Consider the following 24,341-nt stretch of genomic DNA (forward strand, 5'->3'; position numbering starts at 1 on the left):
AGAATAGTTAATAACAGAGTTGTACTCTTTTTAAACCCCAATTCTAATATTGTATGCCTTTAAAATAAATACATAGGTAATTGCTTATATAAATGAGGGTGTCATTTATAATTTGATGCTTGATATTTTGTTGGTTTTTATAGCAGAAGTAGGATACCTATGGCAGGGATACTGAGATATGTAGCTTCACAGCAGCGACGGCAGGATGCCTAAGCCTGATTCATAGCATAACTTGTCGACATAATGGTCTGACTACAACAAGGCTTCTGTGCAGAATATCCTCTGAAAAACAGAGTAGTATGAAACTGCAATGTGTCCTTTGCCAAACAAAGTGTCTTTCCAGGAGAGTGTCTTGTAAAGCAAAACAGTTCCTAGGTGACAAAAGAAAACTTTTTGATTAGTGTGTGTGCTTGATTTAATGTTTGCTCACCGCAGCACTATGCTGGAGAATGACGGGATCACCTTGCACTCATTTACAATACATCCCTCCTCATCTCTTCCAAGCACTCCCTCCTTACTCACGGCCCATGTCATCCCTCCCTCGGTCTCTACTCCTCCTATATCTATTCCTCCCCCTCCCTCCTCCTCCTCCTCCTCCCCTCTTTCCCTCTCTCTCTTTACACTACTCTAACAATCCAGAAACCCCTCTGCTTTCCTCGATTCCACAAGTGCACATCAGTTAGTGCTGCACAGATACAGGGAAGGATCACCGCAAGGAGGGAGAAGAATATCACACCTACCAGGTGAGGACTGCACTGATCTGCTGTAATACTGATGATGGACCTGAACTGATGGGCTGAGGTCTTCTGATTCTCCTCCTCATGGTTCTCCTTTGCTACTTTGGATCTTCCATCTCAAGATAAAGGAAGGTAGCCACTTAACATGAAAGGAATTAGGGTAATATTGTATTACTTCGTAGCGGATCTCTTTACTTTGCTGTGTTGCGCACAAGGGAAAAGTGGACCTCACTTTGGGAGCACTGAAGTTGTTTCCGACGTCAACCTGTCCAACCATGGAGATGTAGAGTCTTCAGAGCCTCCTCAGACTGCTGAGGGTTGCAGGGGGTATTTTGATGTCATGGGGCAATGGGACCCTCCATTCAACTGCAGTTCGGGGGATTTTCTTTACTGTTGTGGTACTTGTGGCTTCAGGTACTGCTGTAAGTTCAAACAAGCAAAACTGGATCAGAGCGTCTGCACAAACTATGACAGACCTATCTGGCTGCTACCTGGAAAGACACCCCCAAAGATTGACGACCCCCTGCACGATCCCACTAGGGACAAAACGAATTTGATTGTCTACATCATATGTGGAGTAGTAGCTGTAATGGTCCTTGTCGGGATATTCACCAAACTTGGACTGGAAAAAGCGCACAGACCTCAAAGGGAAAATATGTCAAGGTAGGTCGCTCTTGGGTAGCTAACCATCATTGAAAAATGCCATAGATTGTAAATAACCACTGACCCATAGTCAATCACCAGCAAAATGACCATTCTCCATCACCAACTCCATGAGCATAGTACATCACAACAAGCTCCATGACCAGCGTTCACTTGATGCGTTTAACACCTTGCGCTGTCACAAGACAACCGGATCAATGCTAACGAGGTGTGCAAACAGCACAAACAGTTCAACATATTGTCTTTCCACGCTTTAAATCATGCGTGACGGAGGTTTGGTGTTAAAGGTTACAGTGAGATTGGGCTATGACCTGTAAACAGGTAGTTGCCCTTAGAATACCAGTACTGCACTCAGGTGTGGTAAGGTCAGATTCCCATCTATACTCCCTCCTTCAACCTATGTAACAGTCTCTTCTGTTATAGTATTGCTGTGATATAAACAAATATACCACCCACACAGTGGCTGCAGATACGCCTCGTTTGCGGTCCTGGATTTTAGGTTCTACTGAATCATATACGCATCCTGGAATTTAACTCGGCAGCCAAGAAACTGTATCTTGTGTTTGGAAATGGAAAGTGCACGATGCACCTGCTCAGAGTGTATGTGTGTATTTAGGTTAAACTCATTTCTCTTGCAGACGTTCTTTCTGTGCAGTGAGCTGGTCTTTTCTTGCATGGGGCTAAAAGCTCGATGACTTCAATGGCTTAATTATGAATAAAGGATTTAAGAACCATTGTAGGGAAGTGGAAACTGTATCCTCGAATTTATACGTATTGAGGTTGGAGATTGCTTATATTTTCTAGGTTATCCTTCTGCTGGGTGATGATTACCGGGAGAGAAGGGGGAGAGAGAGGGAACAAAAGTGGAACACAGAGGGAGACTGATGAGGAAGTGGAATCGGGCAGATAAAGGGATGCAGTTATAAATATCAAAGACATGGGGAACTAGTATAGCAATGACAAATTGATAAAGAGAAAAGGTGCGTTGGACAATAAAGGGGATACACTCACATAAATAAAACTGAAAAATAACTACAAGCCCAAAGTAACAGAGCACTGAGACTATAAAAGAGATAGAGAAATAGATTTGCGTGGGCAGTGGGCAGGTTGACAGTTTGGGACAAAAGCCCATTTTTTCCCATCATCTCAATATTCAGATCGTGTCAGCTTTTGTGTGAAGACATAACATATTTTTAACTTCTGTGTTCCCTGTGATTCATTATGCTAATCTCAACCACATGATAGCAGATGGAATCATGTTTGGAGATACAAGGTTTTGACTTTACTTATTGATTAAAAAACAGCATTATCTATCTATCTATCTATCTATCTATCTATCTATCTATCTATCTATCTATCTATCTATCTATCTATCTATCATCTATGAAATCACCATATATGATATGTGCATATACAAAAATATTACCATGGGCATATTATAATTGTAATAAATCTATTAGACACACATTAAGAGAACTGAAGTGTGCTACCATAGCAGCTCCAAGCTATCATCAGAGTAGCAATAGAAATCATGCACAATAATATATGGTCATCCTGCATTGGAAATATTTGTGATGTACAATACATGTGACTGCACCAGATCATAATACTGTACAAAAGCTATACTCATACTGTATGCTAGTGTATTTCTTCATACAATGAGCTGGCATGCCATCTATCTGCACTATATAAGAATAAATAACACACTGTTTCCTGATCCATAGGTGTTCGTAGTAAACTGTAATTGAATTATTTATTGCATCGCAGGTGTAGATTATCTACAAGATGTTTTTTCTCATTCTTTTCACATCAATTAAAATATTGATTCCCCTTTCAGATTGTTTATCTCTTTCCTCTGGGAATCTTTTCCTTTCAGACATTTTGATAAATGTCTTTTCTCTTCAGCCTAGATGCTACCATTCAGGGTTTGCACTGGAGAGGAGAAGGAAATGTTTGGTGTGAATAGTTCTCTGTGGAATAGGAAAAAATAACATTTATAGAGATGTGAAGTGCCATGGAGTGAGGTTTTCTTATCCATAAGTACCCAGCTTCTCAGACAACATTGTACTCCTTCACTTACAAATCTATTGCGCTTGCCATCATGCCATTAAGAATGAACCAATGTGGAATGCTGTTCTTTTGGAACTATAATGCTTAAAGGCTATAGTCTCTTTTTTAAGAACATCTTAGATTGTCTACAAATTCTTATTGGTCATCAATGATGATTGTAAGGAGTGTAGAGTAATATAAGCAAGTTTGCTATCAAATTCTTTATTTGAACATGAAATAATGAACTCTAATTAGTTGGCATTTCAAAGGAAGAGGGCAAGCCACTTGATTAATGACTTATGTATATTAGAAGAAATGTACCTACTATTTTAGGAAACAGTGCAATATCATGTACTAACGACAGACCCTAAAGGTGGTATACAGGATTAATTGCAGTATATTGGCAACATTAATAGGGAAAAAGGAACCCCAAAGTGATTATTGTAGCCACCTATTGGAAATTTAAGCAGTGGAGCAAACTCCTGGTAAAAACCAGCAGTGTTCCTCAGTGGCTTCTAACAGCAGGTGTGTTAGTTAGTATCAGAAAGGTGGAAAACCCAATTCATATTTATTGGAAAAATATTAATGACCAGATATTATAGCATGATACATTTATGTAATCTATCTATCAACTTTGAGACAATATTGCTATTTTTCATATTTCTCAAGTGGTTTTGCATGCAGGATAAGTCTTACATCTGTGGATTTTTGGTGAAAATCTACAGCATAAACTTCCCTGGTTTAGTTGATGGCAATAGTAGAATGACAATAGTGCTAAATGCAATAAACAAAGTCTATAGGACTATAAAGCGAGCCAATGCTGACAAACTGACTTTACATAACAAATGACTAACTCCTCTTTAACATACGTATCCCCAAGAAGAAATCAACTATAATTTTCCAAAATCAGAGATATGAGCACCTAAATCACATTTAGGACCTCATTTAGAGTCGGACGCAAAGTCCGTTTTAGGCGCATCCAACAAAAAAACACTATGCATGTGCAGAAAGCACCAAATCCGCTTCCATCTTGGACACTTGCGCCTAAAACAGACTTTGTGTCCGACTCTAAATGAGGTCCTTAGTGTTTATGATACAATACATAGTGTCAGGGGTGTTATCAGATGTTATTTTTCAGATTATTATATGTCAGTATGTAAACACTCAATAATCCTTTTGACAGATGATGTCCCTCCTGGTATTTTGCTTAATATTGCTAAATATTGCTAAATATTTGCTAAATATAAACATTATTACCTTTCTAACTTACCTAAAGTCCTATAGTGTTCTTCATATTTGATGAAATAACATATAGTCAGAGACCAGGAGAGGATAAAATAGATTTATCCTTAACTTGGTTTGAACTTTTTAAGTTTAACCTGTCTGTAAATAAACAGTTAATAGGTATGCTTACTTAAACACAGACAGATCAACCAAAAGCACCACTTGCTAAATAAACTTAAATAATGAATTATAAACACATAGGAAAAATGTAATCCCCATTCTTGTCCTAAATTATCAGCATGTTAACAGAATATTGGACGGTCAAAAAAAACCCAAACTTTTGGAATTCATTAAGGTTTTGGGATATTTCTAATTAAGGACATGAATGAATTTAACCAATCTCTTGTAGATATCTCCATAACATTCGATGACGGCACTGCATATAACACAGTGCATGATCTGAAGATTGACAAGCTAAGGGGGGATATAAGGACATAGTTGATTGACAGATAGCTCTCCCAAAGGAGGTGGAAATGACTACTACAGTTAATTAATTGTTCAAGGTAATGCAAAGTGTAAAAGAAGCTTAAGAAACCAACACACATTCATAAAGACATCTATCTCAATATTTCACCTTCATCTTTGTGATCACGTTCTCTATGCACTATCTTTACTATGATTATTCAGAAACATATGTCTATATATGCCATTTATTGCTGTTATAGAGTAATCAAACGTTGCACTCACTAATAAAACGAAAGTTGTTTTTTGCAAATAAAGTGTTATTTTTCCTATATAAAATGTGTACAGGTATAAAACAGTGTGACAGTGACAGAGAGTTACTGATTTGTAAATTCATTAGACTCCAATTTGCGGCCAATTAAGTAAACCTTTGTTAAATAAAATAAGAAAGTGAAACATGCAGTGGGATATACAAGTATTAAAGCAACGTCACCACCTATGAAAATGTGTCTAGAGTGTCCCCTCACCTTAGCCAGAACCCCCGGGCTGCTTGGTATGTAACAGAGGAGTGTCATATCAAAACTCAGAATCTTCAAATGGCGAAGGAGAGTGTGTGTGAGTGAGAGATGGAGAGTGTGTGTGCATGAGAGATGGAGAGTGTGTGTGTGTGAGTGAGAGATGGAGAGTATGTGTGAGTGGAAGATTGAGAGTGTGCGTGAGTGAGAGATGGAGAGTGTGTGTGAGTGGGAGATGGAGAGTGTGTGTGAGTGAGAGATGGAGTGTGTGTGAGTGGGAGATGGAGAGTGTGTGTGAGTGAGAGATGGAGAGTGTGTGTGAGTGGGAGATGGTTAGTGTGTGTGAGTGGGAGATGGAGAGTGTGTGAGAGTGGGAGATGGAGAGTGTGTGTGAGTGGGAGATGGAGAGTGTGTGTGAGTGGGAGATGGAGAGTGTGTGTGCATGAGAGATGGAGAGTGTGTGTGAGTGGGAGATGGAGAGTGTGTGTGAGTGGGAGATGGAGAGTGTGTGTGAGTGGGAGATGGAGAGTGTGTGTGCATGAGAGATGGAGAGTGTGTGTGAGTGAGAGATGGAGTGTGTGTGAATGGGAGATGGCGAGTGTGTGTGAGTGGGAGATGGAGAGTGTGTGTGAGTGAGATATGGAGAGTGTGTGTGAGTGAGAGATGGTTAGTGTGTGAGTGGGAGATGGAGAGTGTGTGTGAGTGAGAGATGGTTAGTGTGTGTGAGTGAGAGATGGAGACTGTGTGAGAGTGGGAGATGGAGAGTGTGTGTGAGTGAGAGATGGAGAGTGTGTGTGAGTGAGAGATGAAGAGTGTGTGTGAGTGAGAGATGAAGAGTGTGTGTGAGTGGGAGATGGAGAGTGTGTGTGCATGAGAGATGGAGAGTGTGTGTGAGTGAGAGATGGAGTGTGTGTGTGTGAATGGGAGATGGAGAGTGTGTGTGAGTGGGAGATAGAGAGTGTGTGTGAGTGAGAGATGGAGACTGTGTGTGAGTGAGAGATGAAGAGTGTGTGTGAGTTAGAGATGGAGAGTGTGTGTGAGTGGGAGATGGAGAGTGTATGTGAGTGGGAGATGGAGAGTGTATGTGAGTGGGAGATGCAGAGTGTGTGTGAGTGGGAGATGAAGAGTGTGTGTGAGTGGGAGATGAAGAGTGTGTGTGAGTGGGAGAGCCAATCATAAACAGTAAACTCTTGATTGCCGCTTTTAGTTTGTCCCACTACGCCCACACCAGCTCTGGTTTTTGGCTGGGGCTGTGGGAGGAATGAATGATCCCCATGAAAAGCAACTGCATGCAGCTTTCTCTGGGGTCTAGGTAGTGGGAGGGGGAAGGGGAGTATTAGGAAGTACATTCCTAAGTGATATTGCAGCTATAAGTAAAGGCTGTAAACTAGTCAATAACTTCACACATATATGTATCTTGATTTTTGCTGTGTGCTCACTGCCAGCTACCACTTTATACAATTACAATTGATGATCAATAAGTTCAGTAGATACAAATATTAATTATTATTTGTGAGTAATGTCACATTCTGAGGATATACATCCAGGTTTACAGTTCTCATTTTTACTCCTCCCTTGCTTCTATATTAATAGTGTACTGTCTGTGACACCTAAATGACTAAAACGCAGGTTAATGATAAACGGTGACGATGATGATGATGATGATTGATGCTATGGAAATTCATGGGATCAATATAAAAAAATGTGGACAGAAGATGACTGCTATTAACCTGTGTGTGCGACCATAAGTGCCCCAGCTCCTCAGCTCAATTGCCAAAAAGACAGACCTCATCCAAATTTGGCCACCTATGTGATTATCCTGCTGCTTGACTGTTAGGCTGAGCTGTTGGATAGGCCCATATACAGGGACTATTATGCATTAGTTGCCAGAAGGCTGCAATGATACAGGTAAAATAGTGGTGGAACACTGGCGCTAATGTGTATCAATCCACAAACACATGTACATAAATCATACTGGCCAAGTTTTAGGATCTCCCCGAGGGGAGATCCCAGGTGGGAGATTCTGCTGCTGAGTGCTGGAGGCATGGCCATGCGTAATACATCATTAGGCTCCACCCCGTACTGCTAAAATGCAGCAAATCATGGCAAATTACAGTCGGGAGTGGAACTAGAATGACGTGATTTGCATATATGTTATACTTGCAGCAAAACCACTTTCCAAACTTTGCAAGTGAATCCACCAATTGGTAAGTAGCATTTCTGTTACCTAGGAAACTGCAAGTCAATAACTACTTACACTGCTCCAGAATAATGCAAGGCAGAGAAACACCACCCTTAAAGGAGAATTTAAAGGAAGTAGGATAGGTAACTTGCTGGCCAGAATTAGTTAAGTACAAATATTTGTTATTTCATGTATATTATTTACCTGTATTGGGATATATTAATTATTTAAGTGTAACTTAAGATGATGTCAGTATTGAGATTCATTTTGTTACATAAATGTTAGGTTCTGGTTTTGTTTATAAAAAAGGGCAGATAATTGGTCTGAAACAACACAGATAAGAGCAAATTAATACTCAAAGTGGCATAAATGTTTGCTTCTATTGCTTTATTTGGTGAGTGCAATGTTTATCTGTACTACTTGTTTTATAAAGAAAACATTTTGAGTTTTGTGTTTGGAGGCTTTATATGTATAAATATGTGATTTATAAATAATTATTTACACAATTGTTGTAATGCTAGCATTGTATAGGAAAGATAATATATAGATTTAATCCCACTTACTATCAAATATATGTTCGTTTTAAAGGTATTGAGGTACATATTCTTATTCCTAAGAGATTCCTAATTCCTGGTTCCTTTTTTAGGTTATATTTTCGTAGTTATAAACATATTGGGGGGAATTCAATGCCCCCGAAGACCTGACGCGTAAAAACTATTACCGTTATTACGGTAATATTAACCCGGCTTTCTGATTGTAGCTCAGGGAGCTGCGAGCAAAATCTACCGTAATAACGGTATTTATGCGCATTATTACCGTAATAATGGTAATAGTGCGCAGGCCGCGTTCCTTGAAAAAGTATCATGGCCTGCGCACTATTACCACTATTACGGTAATAGGCCAATTGCATTCCCCCCCATTGTGGCATAATTGTTATTTAAAAAGTAAAATCAATGTCTAGCTCTAATGAGGTAGGTAGAATGGCAGCTTCCAGGTGTAATTATAAATTGTGCAATATAGACCACCTATTAGCCTATCAAATCTCTACATACACTCAGCCATGCCATTTGCATAGTTACCAACATCTTAAAATAATTTCCATTATATTTTGCCATGGGTAGGTGTATAGAACCTCCATATTTATTGAACGTGGTTATAATATAATATATATTTTTATTTTAGATCTGAAATAATCTGCTTTTTTACACATAAAACCCAGGAAAAAAAATAGCGCAACAGAATAAGATGAATCTAAAGCTGGGTACACACAACAAAATATTTCTCTCGATACGATATGTTTAACGATTTTACCAAAGACTATAAGTCCTGTTCAGCATGCCAATTCTTGCATGAACACGTACACAATTTACCTTTAGATCTGTGCTCTTCATCTCTCATAACCATCTGCTGAAGAGATTGTGACTCTGTAAACTCTATAGAGATCTGCCTACACTGCTGGTCGTGAGTACATACACACTGCAGAATTTGCCCAACGTCTTCCAATTGTTTATAGAGATTTTTAGTCTGGGTATAAAATCAAATGAAGCGATACGATGTTCTTTGGTACGATAAAAAGTGATTGTGGGAGCATATACGCTAAAGCAATATCGGACCTGACAGTCATTTATTGTGTTGTTGGCACAATAATCAGGTGAAAAACTGTTGTGTATACTCTGCCTTACTTTACAGTTGGTCAATATTGAAAAATGGGGACAGTTCCAGGGACACATATTTAAACCCGGTACTTCCCTTTAAAAATAGGCATACTATACATTGAAAGACATTTTTTATCTCAGAACATTTAAGTGATCACATTAAAATCCATCTATCTATCTGTCTGTCTGTCTGTCTATCTGCCTGTCTGTCTTTCTGTCTATCTATCTATCTATCTATCTATCTATCTATCTATCTATCTATCTATCTATCTATCTGTGTAATAAATACATTGCTGCATTCTACAGGATTTAAAAGCACTGCTTAGACAGCATATACGCCCATACAATGATATGCAGTCGTATACTGTACATCACTAGGAAAAAACATACTCCACAGCTGTGTGTTCATTGACCCAGTGGGAATGTGCAGCTTCCAAGTGCAATTTCCCAAATAACATACATCAGTTGCATAGCAAATTCATGCGTCTCCATCCCATTACTGCTATGTTTGATACGTGTAACTAACATATACACAGAGTGCCAGAAGGGGTACATTAGCGCCAGAAAAAAACAAAAATCTTGCTTAACAGACATCAGCCATAAATTTGATCTTTAATGTGGAAGCAGTGGGCGTCACACGTTTAGTGCATTGGTGAGCTTTTTAGTTGCCACGACAGTTGTGTCTAATTTAAACGCTTCTTGGCTTACTTTGCGCAGGCAGTAAATACAGTTTGATTACAGTATAAATGCATTATTCTCACAAACAACTCATAGACAAATTAATGCAATAAAAAGATTCTAAGATACACTTCAGAAAGAAATTGTCATTTGGGACCTGCTTCAATCACTCAGATGCTATCGATCCACTCACTCACAGCTGTTAGTATGTTATCTGTGGCAAATTATATCACAAGGTTTCCGGCTGAAATTCCAATTGAAGCTTTGCTAAGAATGTTGATGAACCCAGTGCTAATCAATGGTGTGTGTGTGTGTGTTCTTTATAGTTTAAAGAGGACGTTTTTTTAAAAAAATATTTTTCACATGTAGTGCTGCGGAATGATCATTGCCTTTCTTTGTTTTTTAAAGGGCATTTGAAATTTCCCACTAAACTATAAATCTTAATAAAATGTAAGAAAAGATACATCTAGAAGCATGGAAGTGAACACAGAGTATTCCTTTATCCTCTTGATGTTTCCTGCAGACCACGATAAAACCAGCTGTAAAGCAAAGAAACAACGAAGAGCAGAATCACGATTCCAGATTCTACGTAGATATTTTGACCTTGTTAGATATACATTTAAGTAAATATAGGATAGGGCCCAATATGCTCATGATTGGTAAAAAATATAGTAATGTGTATAATACTGAAATATCCCTCTTAGACATTGATGTACAATAACAAAAGTCTACCATAGATCCCAAAAATTTAGTAAAAAAAAATATATCTAATGGTTGCAGATTGTAACCACGCTCTGTCCAATCAGAGAGAAGCCTCTCTCTTGGTTAGTAACTGACAGGCCACATTGTGGCTCCGCACAACTTATCAGCTACTACCAAAACACCATCCTGATACCCACAATGCCAGGAGAACACAAATGTCCACATCTTGTTAATACTGTAGGTCTTATAAAATCAAGTAGAAAGAAAGAGTTTGATGTGTGTGTTTGTAATACATTATATGGGTACAGGAACCAACCACTAACAATATGGACTGTGCAACTTTGGACACTAAGGGTAGGTGTCAGGGGCAGAAACCGGATAAAGCTGGCAGCGGAAAATCATTTTTGGGGATGAAAAACCACTAATGGGTTAATTTCACAATTAGCCTGGACTTAAATAAATTTTCTGACATTACACTCCTTTGTGGGATAATTGGTGATTCCATTGTTTATTAACACACCACTATAGACTTCAGGGAGCTAAAATAGCAGGGAGTCCTGGGTTATGAGAGAATAACTTACTGACACTCCCCTAAAGATAGTACCCATCAGTCGTGATGTCAGGGAAGGATGTCTCCAACTGTCCCCAAATCACCTGGACTGTGGAAACCTCAGGGAGTATGGGGATCTCTTGACAGGACTGGCTTCAAGTTATGGCTTCCACTGGACTGTCTGGATACAGCACCACTCAGGACCAGGGATTGACTGTATGGACATTGCACGGACATCTCTTTCTTTTCGTGTGCCTGCTGAAAGCGTGGTGATGATTGGGAAAACCATTGACGTGTAAGGTAGAGAGGAGAGATTAGTGAGTTTTCTACAATCACTGCTTCTGCAACCTATGACCACTGCTTAATGTTATCCTTATATGGCATGTCTTGTCGCATACCATGCACTGTGCGATTTGTATTATAGCCTTTTTAGTGAATCTGACAAACTAAATAAACCTTTTTGTTATTACAAAGAGATATCTAAGTGGGGAATTAGCCCAGGGCTCGATGTTTTATGGGTCTGCTAGTGAGCCTGAAGCATCACCCAGTTAATGCCAGTAGCCCTGCGCATAGGTCTCATTGGGCTCTGGGTACATCCCAGTGGGCAGGATTGGGAAAAATAAGGAGTTCAGGTTCCGTGTTGTGACAGCTTCTCTGTAGGAGTCACTGACAGTTCCATATCTATATTAACATGCATGGGTATGGTTATTTCCAGGTACAATTACAAATTTAAAGAAGCAAAAATGTTTGCACCACCACAAATATTGAAATTTCAGTTTTGCGAGTCCAATAAGTAAAATATAAATTCAAATTAATAATTGTGTCAATCGATCCTACTGATTTTCTGATGTCTTCTGTGATCAAAGGAGGTTGTCATTGCATCCACTGGCAGCGCCAATTGACAATAAGCTGTCTGTACGAAGAAGAGCTTTTATACAGGCAGAGTATTGTTCAATGACTAGGACAGCCTCACCTCACCACAGAGATCTTGATGGAGGATCTCCGAAATGCTGGTAAGTAATTGTGGCAGGTTGTTGACCTACCAATGGTTACTGGGGTTTAGCCTCAAACTCTTCCTCTTAGAAGGTCAATCCCTTTTTAAGGCCCTTTTTGAGGTCAAGTTGGGCACTTACTCAGAGGTTCACACTTGAGATAGAGAATAGCATGCTGGCCTCCTCTCTGCTGACTACAGAACCTAATTGTATATAATGTATATAACCCTCAATGCCTACTTCCCTGTTGGAACACTGCCTCATAATGTTGCTGCTCCTCTTGTTAAAAAAAGGTTTATGAATTTGACCACTAGCTCCAGTAATTGTTAACATTTATGTTCAGTTTTGGGTGTATTTGGCCTTTAAATTAGTTAATTATTCCTGTCCACTGACACCCTGGCTTTATGTAGTGTGTTTAAAGTATGCTTTCTACTGTATTTGGATATAGAGTACTGCAGTAGTCTAATTAGTAGCATAAGCAGGACAACAGAGGATACCAGTGAAGACATCATAAATGGTCCTCCTCCTTCCAGAGAGCAGAAAAAAGAATTCAAATTTATAAGGGCACAATAGCCTTAGGTGAACTAACAATAATTTGATTTGTCTGTCAGTGGTATTATGCCACTAATATGATCAGCAGAAGTAAATGGTCACAAAGGTGTCCATTGCTAATAATAAACACTAATACGTATACCAGTAGTAATATGCAGCCGCAGACTATACTTATATGTCCGCCACTTCCCTCTTCTCTGTTCCAGCTGCCGTTTCCTTTTTTGTCCTTGCTGCTGATTGGAGCAGTTCCCTGGCCATCAGGGGAAGATTGGGAACTTAAAGTGGCACTGAAAAAAAATTAAAATGGCCTCATGTAGGCGAGATCAAGTCAATTGTAGGTGGGGCCAACACAAAAGTAGGTGGGTTAGCACATTGTTAGTCCTTGGCACATCAGCCAATGCAACACGTAGTGGGCAGAGTCAGCACACCAGTGGGTGGAGTACACGCATCGGTTACAGGTAGTGGTGCAGCTAATCCAGCAGCAGGAGGTTCCAGGGATATCATTAACTTGATAGTAGTTGTGTCTTGGAATTCCTTCCTATTGCATGAAGCCTGACCACTATCATATGAATCAATCTAACTGAGGACTCATCCCTGTAAATCTCCCACTGATTCTAAACTCTACCTAGTGATATAAAAAAATCACATTGCCTCTGCCTACCTGTATGCAAATCTTTGGGATGTCCCAACCATGGTGGTTAATTGTGATTAGTTGTAAACACTAGCATCAGTAATTCTACAAATGCTTTTTCTGCATAAGTTAAATAAAAATACCCCATGCAACATGTAATGCAAGACAAAGCAGGTATTATATTACTTTGAATGATAATTTGGCCAGTATTAATAACAACCATACAATACAGAGAGCATGCTACTGACCGCCATGCAATACAGAGAGTATGCTAGTGAGCGCCATACAATACAGACAGCTTGCTAGTAAGCGCCATACAATCTCATCCCCATTGTCATAAATCAACCCATTCAACATCAGTAACCCAATTATAATAATAAACTCCCTCATCCCCATTATTAATTAACCCCTACATCAATTAATTTCATTCATATTTATTAAACTCTTCATTACCTCCCTCACCATAATTACCTCCATTAGGGTCCATTAAACCTTTCACCCTCATAATCAAACCCAATCATCACCCTTATTCACAATAGTTATTTTCTGATACTCATTACACAACCCCCTCCTCCCCCCTTTCCTCCCCCTACTTCCCCTTCCATGTTGCTCATTTATTCCTCCATTCACTTCACCACCACTTACCTGTTGCTGATCCAATTCATCTTCCATGATGCTGCCATGGCACAATCCTGCCAATGCATATGAGGAGTGTAATTACTAGAGATGCTCACTGACCCCAGTGAAGTGGTTTTTGTTTTTGTTTTGGATCTGGATTAGCTTCGTGTTTTGGTTTTGGTTTTAGTTTTGGCAAAACCACCCTTGTGTGTTTTGGTTTTAGTTTTGGATCTGTATTTTTTTAGTAAAATTGCTAAAATATGCTAAAATCACATAAATCGCATAATTTTGCTCTTTTTTATCCTACATTATTAATAACCTCAATAACACTAATTTCAAGTCATTTGCAGTCAATTTTGACCACCTCACAGGTAACAATACTATTTTCATACACTTTCAAACAAAGACTGCAGCAGTTCCTGCCAGTGATAAGAAGAAGGCCATTGTCATGCCTGGGCATAAGACCAAAAATCCACCTCTTAAGTGTTGAATTATTTTTACCTAAATTCTGACAACAGGTGTTTAGCCATTTGTAGCATTGTAAAGCCACAGTCAGTAGAGGATCCATCTAGGATCCTCATCCATGTTACGCCATTTGAACCGAGTTCATGGAAAGCTCTTGGGAAAATCAGAAACTTATGCTAAAAACTAACAGCAAGCAGTCCAGCATCAGCTACCTCCCTTCTCTCATCTAAATCCCAGCACCTGCAATCTACACCCCCAACACCTTCATTAATATCCTCACAAGTGATGGGAGGTAATCCTGCATCCAAGTTGCTAAGGCTAGATGACTCCTCCACTAACCATGATTCCTCTGAAGAATTATTGAGCGTTAGTTCCGCTGCTGCTGCTGGGGGTGAATCTTCAACCCAGAAGAAGACTACTAGTAGTTTACAACAATTGACTGTTAAACAATCCTTTTCAAGAGGACAAAAGTAAGAAAGCTATCACCCAGTTGCAAAGCGGATCACAGACGCCATGGGGACTATGCTAGTATTAGATCACCGTCCAATATCCACTATTAATGCAGCTGGTGTTAGACAATTTCTTGAGGTCTTGTGTCCCCGTTAACAAATTTAATTATTGGGCTACAAAATGCTATTCTACCCACTGTGCACTTAACCACACTTAACCACAGATATGGGGACAAGCGGAACTGGGCAAACTAAAGATTATATGACTGTGACAGCCCACTAAGTCGGTGATTTCACCATTAGGAACAGCAGCAGCATGTACCCAAGTACGCCAAATTTTTATGAGGCAGGCTACTCTGTGTATCATCTGCTTCACTAAGAGGCATATTATTATTATTATTATTATTATTATTGTAAGTAGCGCCATACAGTAGGGAAGACAAGGACATACATAAAACAAGACATACGTAAAACAAGAACAGACAAGGCAGACAAAATGAATGGAGACATGAAAACAAAGGGTATGGAGGATCCTTCTCATTACAGAGCTTACATTCTAAAGGGAAGAGGGCACAGCTGAAACAAGAGGAGCGAGTGTGGCTCATAGTGGAGATTCTGATAGTTGTGAGGGTGCATTAGTGTGAATAGTATTATCAAGGATAAGTTCCCCTCTAAAAAAATGATGGGTTTTCAAAGAGCATCTAAAGATTTGAAGGCTGGGGGAATGTCTGATTGGGCGTGGTAGGGAATTCCATAAGTGGGGAGCAGCACGGGAGAAGTCTTGAAGGCAGGAGTGAGAGGTGGTTATCAGACATGAGACAAGGCGCAGGTCAGAGGTAATACCGCTGACAACCTGTTTTAAAAACTAAGGGATGTCATTGCATCATGGCTTATCCTGCTTGGACTCTCCTGAGGATATGTCATTTGTGATAACGCCTCCAATATTGTTAGAGCATTACAGTGGGGGGAATTCCATCACATTTCCTGTTTTGCTCCAACAATCAACTTGGTGGTACAGAACTTTTAGAAATTACAATGACATGCAGGAGATGCTGTCTGTGTTCCAAAAAATTTAGGGTCATTTTTGGGATTCTGCAACAGCATGTAGGAAAATGCAGCAGCTGCAAGAAGAATAGAATTTGAGGGGGAATGTACTTTAGTCCAGCGAAGTAGTCACCTGTGAAGAGATTGCAGACACAATTAGCTTGAGTCAAGTGATTGCCCTAATTAGACTTTTTGAGTAGCAGCTAGAGAAATTGAAGGAGGAAATTAAACAGAGCAAATCTGCTAACTATATTGTAATTGTAGATTAAGTACTTAATTCGCTTTGCAAGGATCCAAGGGTTATCAACATCTTGTAATGGGATCACTACATTTTGCCAACTGTGCTTGAGCCTAGGTTTAAAAGCTATGTCTTTATTTCCCACTGTCACAGATCACAAGAGATACAGTGAGCTCCTGGTCAGCAGGCTGACAGCTCACATGGTACATGACACAATGACGTCTCCTCCTTCAGTTTCTCTGGCAACTGCTTCTATGAGGAAACTAAGCTTTCCCAAGACACCCAGTGGTGATGCAGATGAGGCAGCACAGCATTTTGACATTTGGGCTGGTGTAAAACAATTGCCCAAAAATCGTGACAACTCTGCCATAAAATGAACTATAAATTCCATGAGGAAGCCCATTATCGGCAATTACATCAAAGTACACATACTTCTGTGATGGTGGATTCCAGCAGGGATGAATTAGTGTTGTTTGAGGAAGATGTACACAATGATGAGGGGGAATATAATGATAGTGTAGATTGCAGGTGCTGAAATCTAGCTAAAAGAAGGAGATACCTGATGCTAGTATGCTTGGTAATATTTTTGGTAGAATGGCATCTTGGCAATTTTATGTTTTTCTACAGTAAACTTTTAGCTTTATTATATAGGTTTTATTTTCTTTTAAAAGGTACAAGCTTTTTATTTACATTTTTGTTTCCCTGACTTAAAACCACTATGCACTTGAACATAGACTTTAGCACATGATGTAGAGGGCTTAGTATCATCATCATCATCATCATCAACATTTATTTATATATGGCAAATTCCATAGCGCTTTACAATTGGGAACAAACATTAATAAGACAATACTGGGTAATACATACAGACAGAGAGGTAAGAGAACCCTGTTCGAAAGCTTACAATCTATAGGACAATGGGAGTTAGAAACACAAGGGCATGTGCTACATCATATTGCACAATGGACCAGCCAGACTGCAAAGGTAAAAGTACTGAGTGGGCTGTGTGTGTTGCAATGTTGGTCAGAAGGTTGTTGTCTTGCGTTAGCAGTGTAGAGGATGGCAATAGGGTAATCTAGGGAAATTAAGATGATGGTTGAGGAATATCATAACCTTGTCTGAAGAGGTGGGTTTTCAGTGAACGCTTGAAGGTTTGAAGACTAGAGGAAAGTCTTACTTTGCGAGAGAGGGAATTCCACAAAGTATCATCATGACTGAGACTGGAGAGTGACCAGAACAATGCCACCCCTCCTGTTTCTGTATGAGCTATGGCACAGTAGAATGTCACTGGAGACTTTTGTCGAAGTCGTATAATTGGATGAACAAAAGTATATTGGCTAATATTGTTTTATTGGTCGATTGCGCTACACGTGGCATACGGCGATCGCATGGTGAAATACGCACGTACACATTCGCATTACAACATTTAATTATTTATATAATTCATATTCATATTGGTTCCGTTATACAGTAATTTATGAGCAGATAGTATTTAGTTTATTATTAGTTTATATATTATGATCATATGTACACTTCAGTGTTATTAAAGGTTCAGGTTATAGGAAATGTGTCATGTCTGATATCATTCTAATCCACTATTCATCAGCAGCTGTCCGGTTCCATCGCCAAAGCATATCGCATATTGCATACTCTAGTTATTGATGTTAGGCAATATCTTGTCAGATTGATTTTAGACTGTAAAATGCTAATGGACTAGTTGTAACTGGTTTCTGGGCGGGAGATTCATCTGGAATGTCGACCTCAGCCTTTGAGGGGGTTGTTTGAACTAGCATATGTTCTGTTTACCCTGGACCCACCCGAAGTCTGGACCTATAGAAGCAAGCCACGTCATCTGCATTGTTCTCTCTGTAACACTGAATGTATATATGATCATAGCTGCGCTCCCAGTCTTCAGTCTACTCTGACCACAGTGTTCAAGGGTGAACTACTGTTCACTGGTGCCTGTGGTAGCGCAGCGGTATGTATGTATCTTTTGGTATTGGCTGTACTGTACTGTATCATAATAATGTATTGAACTGTTAACTATTTACATCTGCTAAAATAAATCACTTTGTGCGTTGGAAACACAATACAATCGCCTATGCAAAGCTTATTTGAAAACTATAGAATTACTTTAATACTTTTTAGGAAACACTGACAGCCCTATTATTACAATTTCTGTTTCAGCACTTGCCACCTGCTACCTCTCCTGTTTTTGAATGAGCTATAGTACAGTAAAATATAACTGCAGATTTAGACCAAGCCTGCCAGCCCTAGTATTTGTATTTCAGCAATTACTCTTAGCAATGAAGCACTCCTCTTTGTATGTAACCTATATAACACTGTACAATTTTACTACAAATTCAGAAGACAAGACTGCTGGTCCTAGTATTTGTATTTCAGCAATGACAATTAGCAATGGAGCACACCTCTTTGTGTGTAAAGTATATAACACTGTACAATTTGACTGCAAAGTCAGAAGAAAAGCCTGCAAGGACTAGTATTTGTATTTCAGCAATGAAATTAGCAATGGAGCTATTTTCTTTGTGTGTGACCTATATAACACTGTACAATTTGACTGCAAAGTCAGAAGATAAACATGCAAGGCCTAGTATTGGTATTTCAGCAATGACAATTAACAATGGAGCTCTTCTCTTTGTGTGCTACCTATATAACACAGTAGAATTTGACTTCATAATTACACCAACCCTGCCAGTACTAGTATTTGTATTTATCTGAAATGACAATTAGCAATGGAGCTCCCCTGAATGTCAGTGTAGACTTTGTTGAACACTGCTTCCCCATCTTCTTTCAATTCTATCTATTTGGCTGCCAAACTGCTCTACACACTGTGCTACCCCTTCTGTGTCCCTCTTTCAAATGGTGCTAGATTGCCGTGGAGGGCAGTATTTATAGGTTTCAAAACTCGTGAGATTCGAGATCCAAGATCCGATGACGTAACAATGATGTTTTGCCTCGTTTTTTATTCCAAAAAAATGCAAAAGTACCCATCCGACTCGGATCCCCTAAGTTCGGGTGTGGTCGGTTCTTGAGGAACCGAGCCTGAGCATCTCTAGTAATTACTGCAAAATCATATATCACATATAACCAGCTTAGATATAGTATTATTTTTAGTTCTGTCATATTTGGATAACTTTGAGATCATGTGCTTTTCTATTGACCAATGTGATACAAAAAAAATCCCTGAAAAAGCTCTTATAAACTGTAAAAACCATTCATGTGGGGGACACAGGTCTAAATGATGAAACACATAGTAATAAGCCTATTGAACTAAGATAGGGACTCGCAGTGACTGCAGAAATCAGTTGTGATGGAAGGTAGAGAGACAAAAAGACCCCACTGCTTGTATGTGCATCCTTTGAAAAATATAGCAAAATGCACTTTTCATTCTTGTCTTTAAAACTTGTCAAATAACAAACCCAGCTGTGGTAGGCAATAGCAGGCTTCGGAAACAAACTGGGAGACTTTTGAGGAAATCCTATAAACGAATTATTGTTATAAAAAAAATTGCATGTTTCATATGTAGTTTACAATGACTCATTGTTTGTTTGCTGTGACACACTGGCACAGCTCCAGATCTCCAAGTTCTCAGTTTGATATCATTTATTTGGAAGCTGCATTTACCAAGCATGACTTTTTGAACATTTAAACAGGGCTCAATTAGAGCTGAATATTTTTTTATTTACAAATGGTATACTGTAAGGGTTGGGATCATGTAGAGCTATAGGTGGGTGGTGGGGGCGATTTTGGGGCTTTCTTACTGAGCACAGAGGAGATGTGGTTGTTTTATAGATTGGGGAGACAGGGATTTATATGGTTTGCTGGTTAGTTTTTACTTGATTATGATAGTAAATAGGACTTTACACAAGGTGGGGAAAATATAACACAGCATTAGTGTTTGCCCAACTATGGTGCGTGTGACCTCCCTGCACTGTGCACAGCAAGTCACGTGATGTGGAAGTTGGCTGCCCACCGCTCTGATAAGATTGGGAGCAACCGGTTGGGGGGATACAGGCAATGGCTTGGTGGGCTGCCTGTAGCCCACCGCTGAATTAGATAGTGCATCCTTTATGCCACTGCTGAAAAAAAAACATTTTCTATTATAAATAGTTTGCACCATAATTTTAAACTGCAAAAGCTGATTGGTTAAATTTCCCTCATTGTCTGTTAGAAACATTTTGTATGAGCTAAGATGCTGCAGTGACAGGTATCAGACATACTGGCCCCCCTCCAAAGGACACTCAAACAACATAATAATGTAATAAACAGCCCTTTGGCATGAAATTTATTTAATACAGATTTAGATGGCTACCCAGGATTGCTCCACCATAAATTAATTGTACAAAATATCTTACTGTCTCTACTCCATCACACTATATATTCCTCAGTAGAGCACATAAGTATTTATTTATAACTCACTAGTAATTATTTTAAAAATATACATTTATAGTAGAGATGGTCACTAACCCCCTTGTTTTGGTTTTGGTTTTGGTATTGGATCTGAATTACCTTCATGTTTTGGTTTTGGTTTTGGTTTTGGCAAAACCGACCTTGCGTGTTTTGGTTTTGGTTTTGTTTGGTTTTGTTTTGCAATTTATTAATAAAAAAAAAATTTTGGGGCTAAAATAACTTAATTTAGATATTATTTTGTACCTAAATTATTATTAACCTCACTAACACTAATTTCTAGTCATTTCCATTCCATTTTGACCACCTCCTAGGTCACAATAAGATTTTCATACACTTTCAAAGAAAAATTGCTGCAGTTCTTGCCAGTGATAAGAAAAAGGCCATTGTCATGCCTGGGCATAAGACCAAAAATCCACCTCTTAAGTGTGGAATTATTTTGCCATAAATCCTGACAACAGTTGTCTAGCCATTTGTAGCATTTTTAAAGCCACACTCAGTAGAGGTAGGGACCTTAACCATCTAGGATCCTCATCCATGTATCGTCATTTTTCCGCGAGTTCATGGAAAGCTGATGGGAAAATCAGAAACTTAGGTTAAATAAAATAACAACAAGCAGTTGAGCATCATCTACCTCCCTCCTCTCATTTACATCACAGCACCTGCAATCTACACCCCCCAACCCCTTCATCATCAATATCCCCAGAAGCAACAATTGACAGTTAAACAATCCTTTGCAAGAGGAAGCAAGTATGAAACCTGTCACCCAGTCGCAAATCGGATCACAGGCGCCCTGGGTACTATGCTAGTATTAGATCTGCGTCCAATGTCCACTAATAATACAGTTGGTTTAAGACATTTAATTGAGGTTTTCTATCACTGTTAGCAAATGTCATCACTATACCATTGTACTAGAGGAGCTATTACTCACCTGTACTGGAAGGCTCCTAAATATTAAATTATTGGGCTACAAAATGGCATTCTATCCACTGTACACTTAACCACAGATATGTGGACAAGCGGAACTGTGCAAAGTAAAGATTATATGACTGTGACAGCCCACTGGGTTGGTCATTTGCCTTCACCAGCAGGGAGAGCAGCAGCATGTACCCAAGTACATCACATTTTTCAGAAGTAGGCTACTCTGTGTATCAGCTGCTTCACTAAGAGGCATACAGCTGTTAATCTGTTACGAAAACTAAGGGATGTCATTGAAACATAGCTAATCCTGCTTGGACTCTCCTGAAGATATGTCATTTCTGATAATGACACCAATATTGTTCAAGCATTACAGCGGGGTGGAATCAACTTGGTGTTTCAGAACTTTTAAAAAATGACATGCAGGAGATGCTGTTTGTGTCCCGAAAAATTTAGGGTCAATTTCTGGTTTCTGCAACAGCATGTAGGAGAATGCAGCAGCTGGAAGAAGACTAGCATTTGAGGGGAATGTACTTTAGTCCAGCGAAGCAGTCATCTGCAGACATGGGTAGCTTGAGTCAAGTGATTACCTTAATAATACATTTTGACAAGGAGCTACAGAAATTTAATGGATGAAATAAAACAAAGTAAATGTGCTAACTATATTTTAATTGTAGATTAAATACTTAATTTGCTTTGCCAGGATCCAAGTTCTCCTTCAGTTTCTCTGGCAACTGCTTGTTGGAAAAAAAATTGCTTTCCCAAGACACCCAGTGGTGATGCAGATGAGTCCACACAACATTTTGGTATTTGCTCTGCTCTAAAAGAATTGCCCAAAAATTGTGACATCTCTGCCCTAAAATGAACTACTAATTCCATTTGGAAGGCCATTATCGGCAATTACATCATAGTACACAGACTTCTATGATGGTGGATTCCAGTGGGGTTGAATTAGTATTGTTTGAGGAAGATTAGCACTGAACCCTGCCACCTCTCCTGTTTCTGAGTGAGATATGGTACAATAAAATGTAACTGCAGATTGAGAACAAGACTGTCAGCCCTATTATTTCTATTTCAGCAATTACAATTAGCAATGGAGCTCTTCTCTTTGGGTGTTACCTATATAACGCAGTAGAATTTGCCAGCAAATACTACAGACAAGCCTGCTTGTCTTCTTCTTCATCAATGACACTTACCAATTGAGCACTCGTCTGTGGGTGTATATTACCTTATTAGTGCAATTTAGGAAAAATACAGTTTAATCCCTGCTAGGCCCTCCACCATCCTTTGCATGTTAATAGTAGGATTGGTAGAAGTTATGGGCAAGGTCACACATTTTTTGGTCAAATCTTTCAAACCAGCCCAGATGTCAAACTGTTGCAGTGTGCCACCTGCGTCATCCCTGCTTGTGTCTGGAAAGTGCTAATTGGTGCCAGAACCTCACATGCCAGAACTGCTGCCACTGGTGCAGGACTTACACAATCAACTGCATCCTCATCAGCGTCCTCGTCGGCTACCCAAATCTCCCCCTCATCCTCTTCTAATTTCAAAGTGTCATCCTCACTTGGTGTATCACTGGCTACACTCGGGCTGTTCAGGCACACATCATCAGAAATGCTGAAAGGATCCTTCTTTATGGGTACACTATCAGAATGGTCTTGATTACACATACCACTCGTGGATGGACTCTCCTCAGGGATTGGTGTCATTTCTGATTCTGAGCATACACTTTTCGCTAATGCATTACTGTTTTCTTGCAGCTCTGTTTTCACACGTAACAGTTGTTGGGCACCACTTTTGGACTGCAAATTACTTGGTCTTGCTTGCTCACGAGTGACCTTACAAGAAGAAGGCTCAGTAACATTTTTAGATCTGGCAGTAATAGAGAAAGGCAAAGGCCTCATTCTTTCTTTGCCACTGCATGTGTAGAATGGCATGTTGGCAATTTTGTTTTTCTCACCATTTAACTTTTCATCAGTTACAGCTCTTTTTCTCTTCAACACGGTTACATTTTTTATTTTTTTTTGTTTTTTTCCCTGACTTAAAAAGACTATGTACTTTTACATAGGCTTTCCCAGATGACGTACAGGGAAGACTACCATCAGGACTGGTTCCAGCACCTGCTTGCTGATCCTGCTGATATGTGGACTGATTTGAATCCAGTTTAATGAGCCCAAATGATTTGTACTGCAAAATATTCAATAGATAGTGCTGCTAGGTAAGACTTTCAACACCAGAAAAATTGTGGTTTCACACTGGGGAATATGGGACACCCCAAAGCACTTGTAGTGCAACATATTCAATAGATAGTGCTGCTAGGTAAGACTTTCAATACCAGAAAAATTGTGGTTTCACACTGGGGAATATCGAACACCCCAAAACACTTGTAGTGTAAAATATTCAATAGATAGTGCTGCTAGATAAGACTTTCAACACCAGAAAAATTGTGGTTTCACACTGGGGAATATGGGACACCCCAAAGCACTGGTAGTGCAAAATATTCAATAGATAGTGCTGCTAGATAATACTTTCTGCAGCCAGAAAATAGTTTCTGTAGGAGGGAATATGACACCACAAACAGTTGGTAAT

The 24,341-nt window shown here is 39.4% G+C and overlaps 1 protein-coding gene across 1 annotated transcript in view; it reads left to right on the forward strand.

Moving 5' to 3' along the window:
• Nucleotides 1-632: 632 nt before the first annotated feature.
• The window catches only part of SHISA9 (shisa family member 9), a 279,534-nt gene continuing 255,825 nt past the window's right edge, over nt 633-24,341 (forward strand). Inside the window, exon 1 of the mRNA XM_075179782.1 lies at nt 633-1,400. Coding sequence (XP_075035883.1) covers nt 883-1,400 — 518 coding nt within the window. The 5' untranslated portion in view covers nt 633-882. The remainder of the gene's footprint in view (nt 1,401-24,341) is intronic.

Source organism: Mixophyes fleayi, chromosome 7 (assembly GCF_038048845.1).
Source record: "Mixophyes fleayi isolate aMixFle1 chromosome 7, aMixFle1.hap1, whole genome shotgun sequence".
Taxonomy (NCBI): Eukaryota; Metazoa; Chordata; class Amphibia; order Anura; family Limnodynastidae; genus Mixophyes; species Mixophyes fleayi.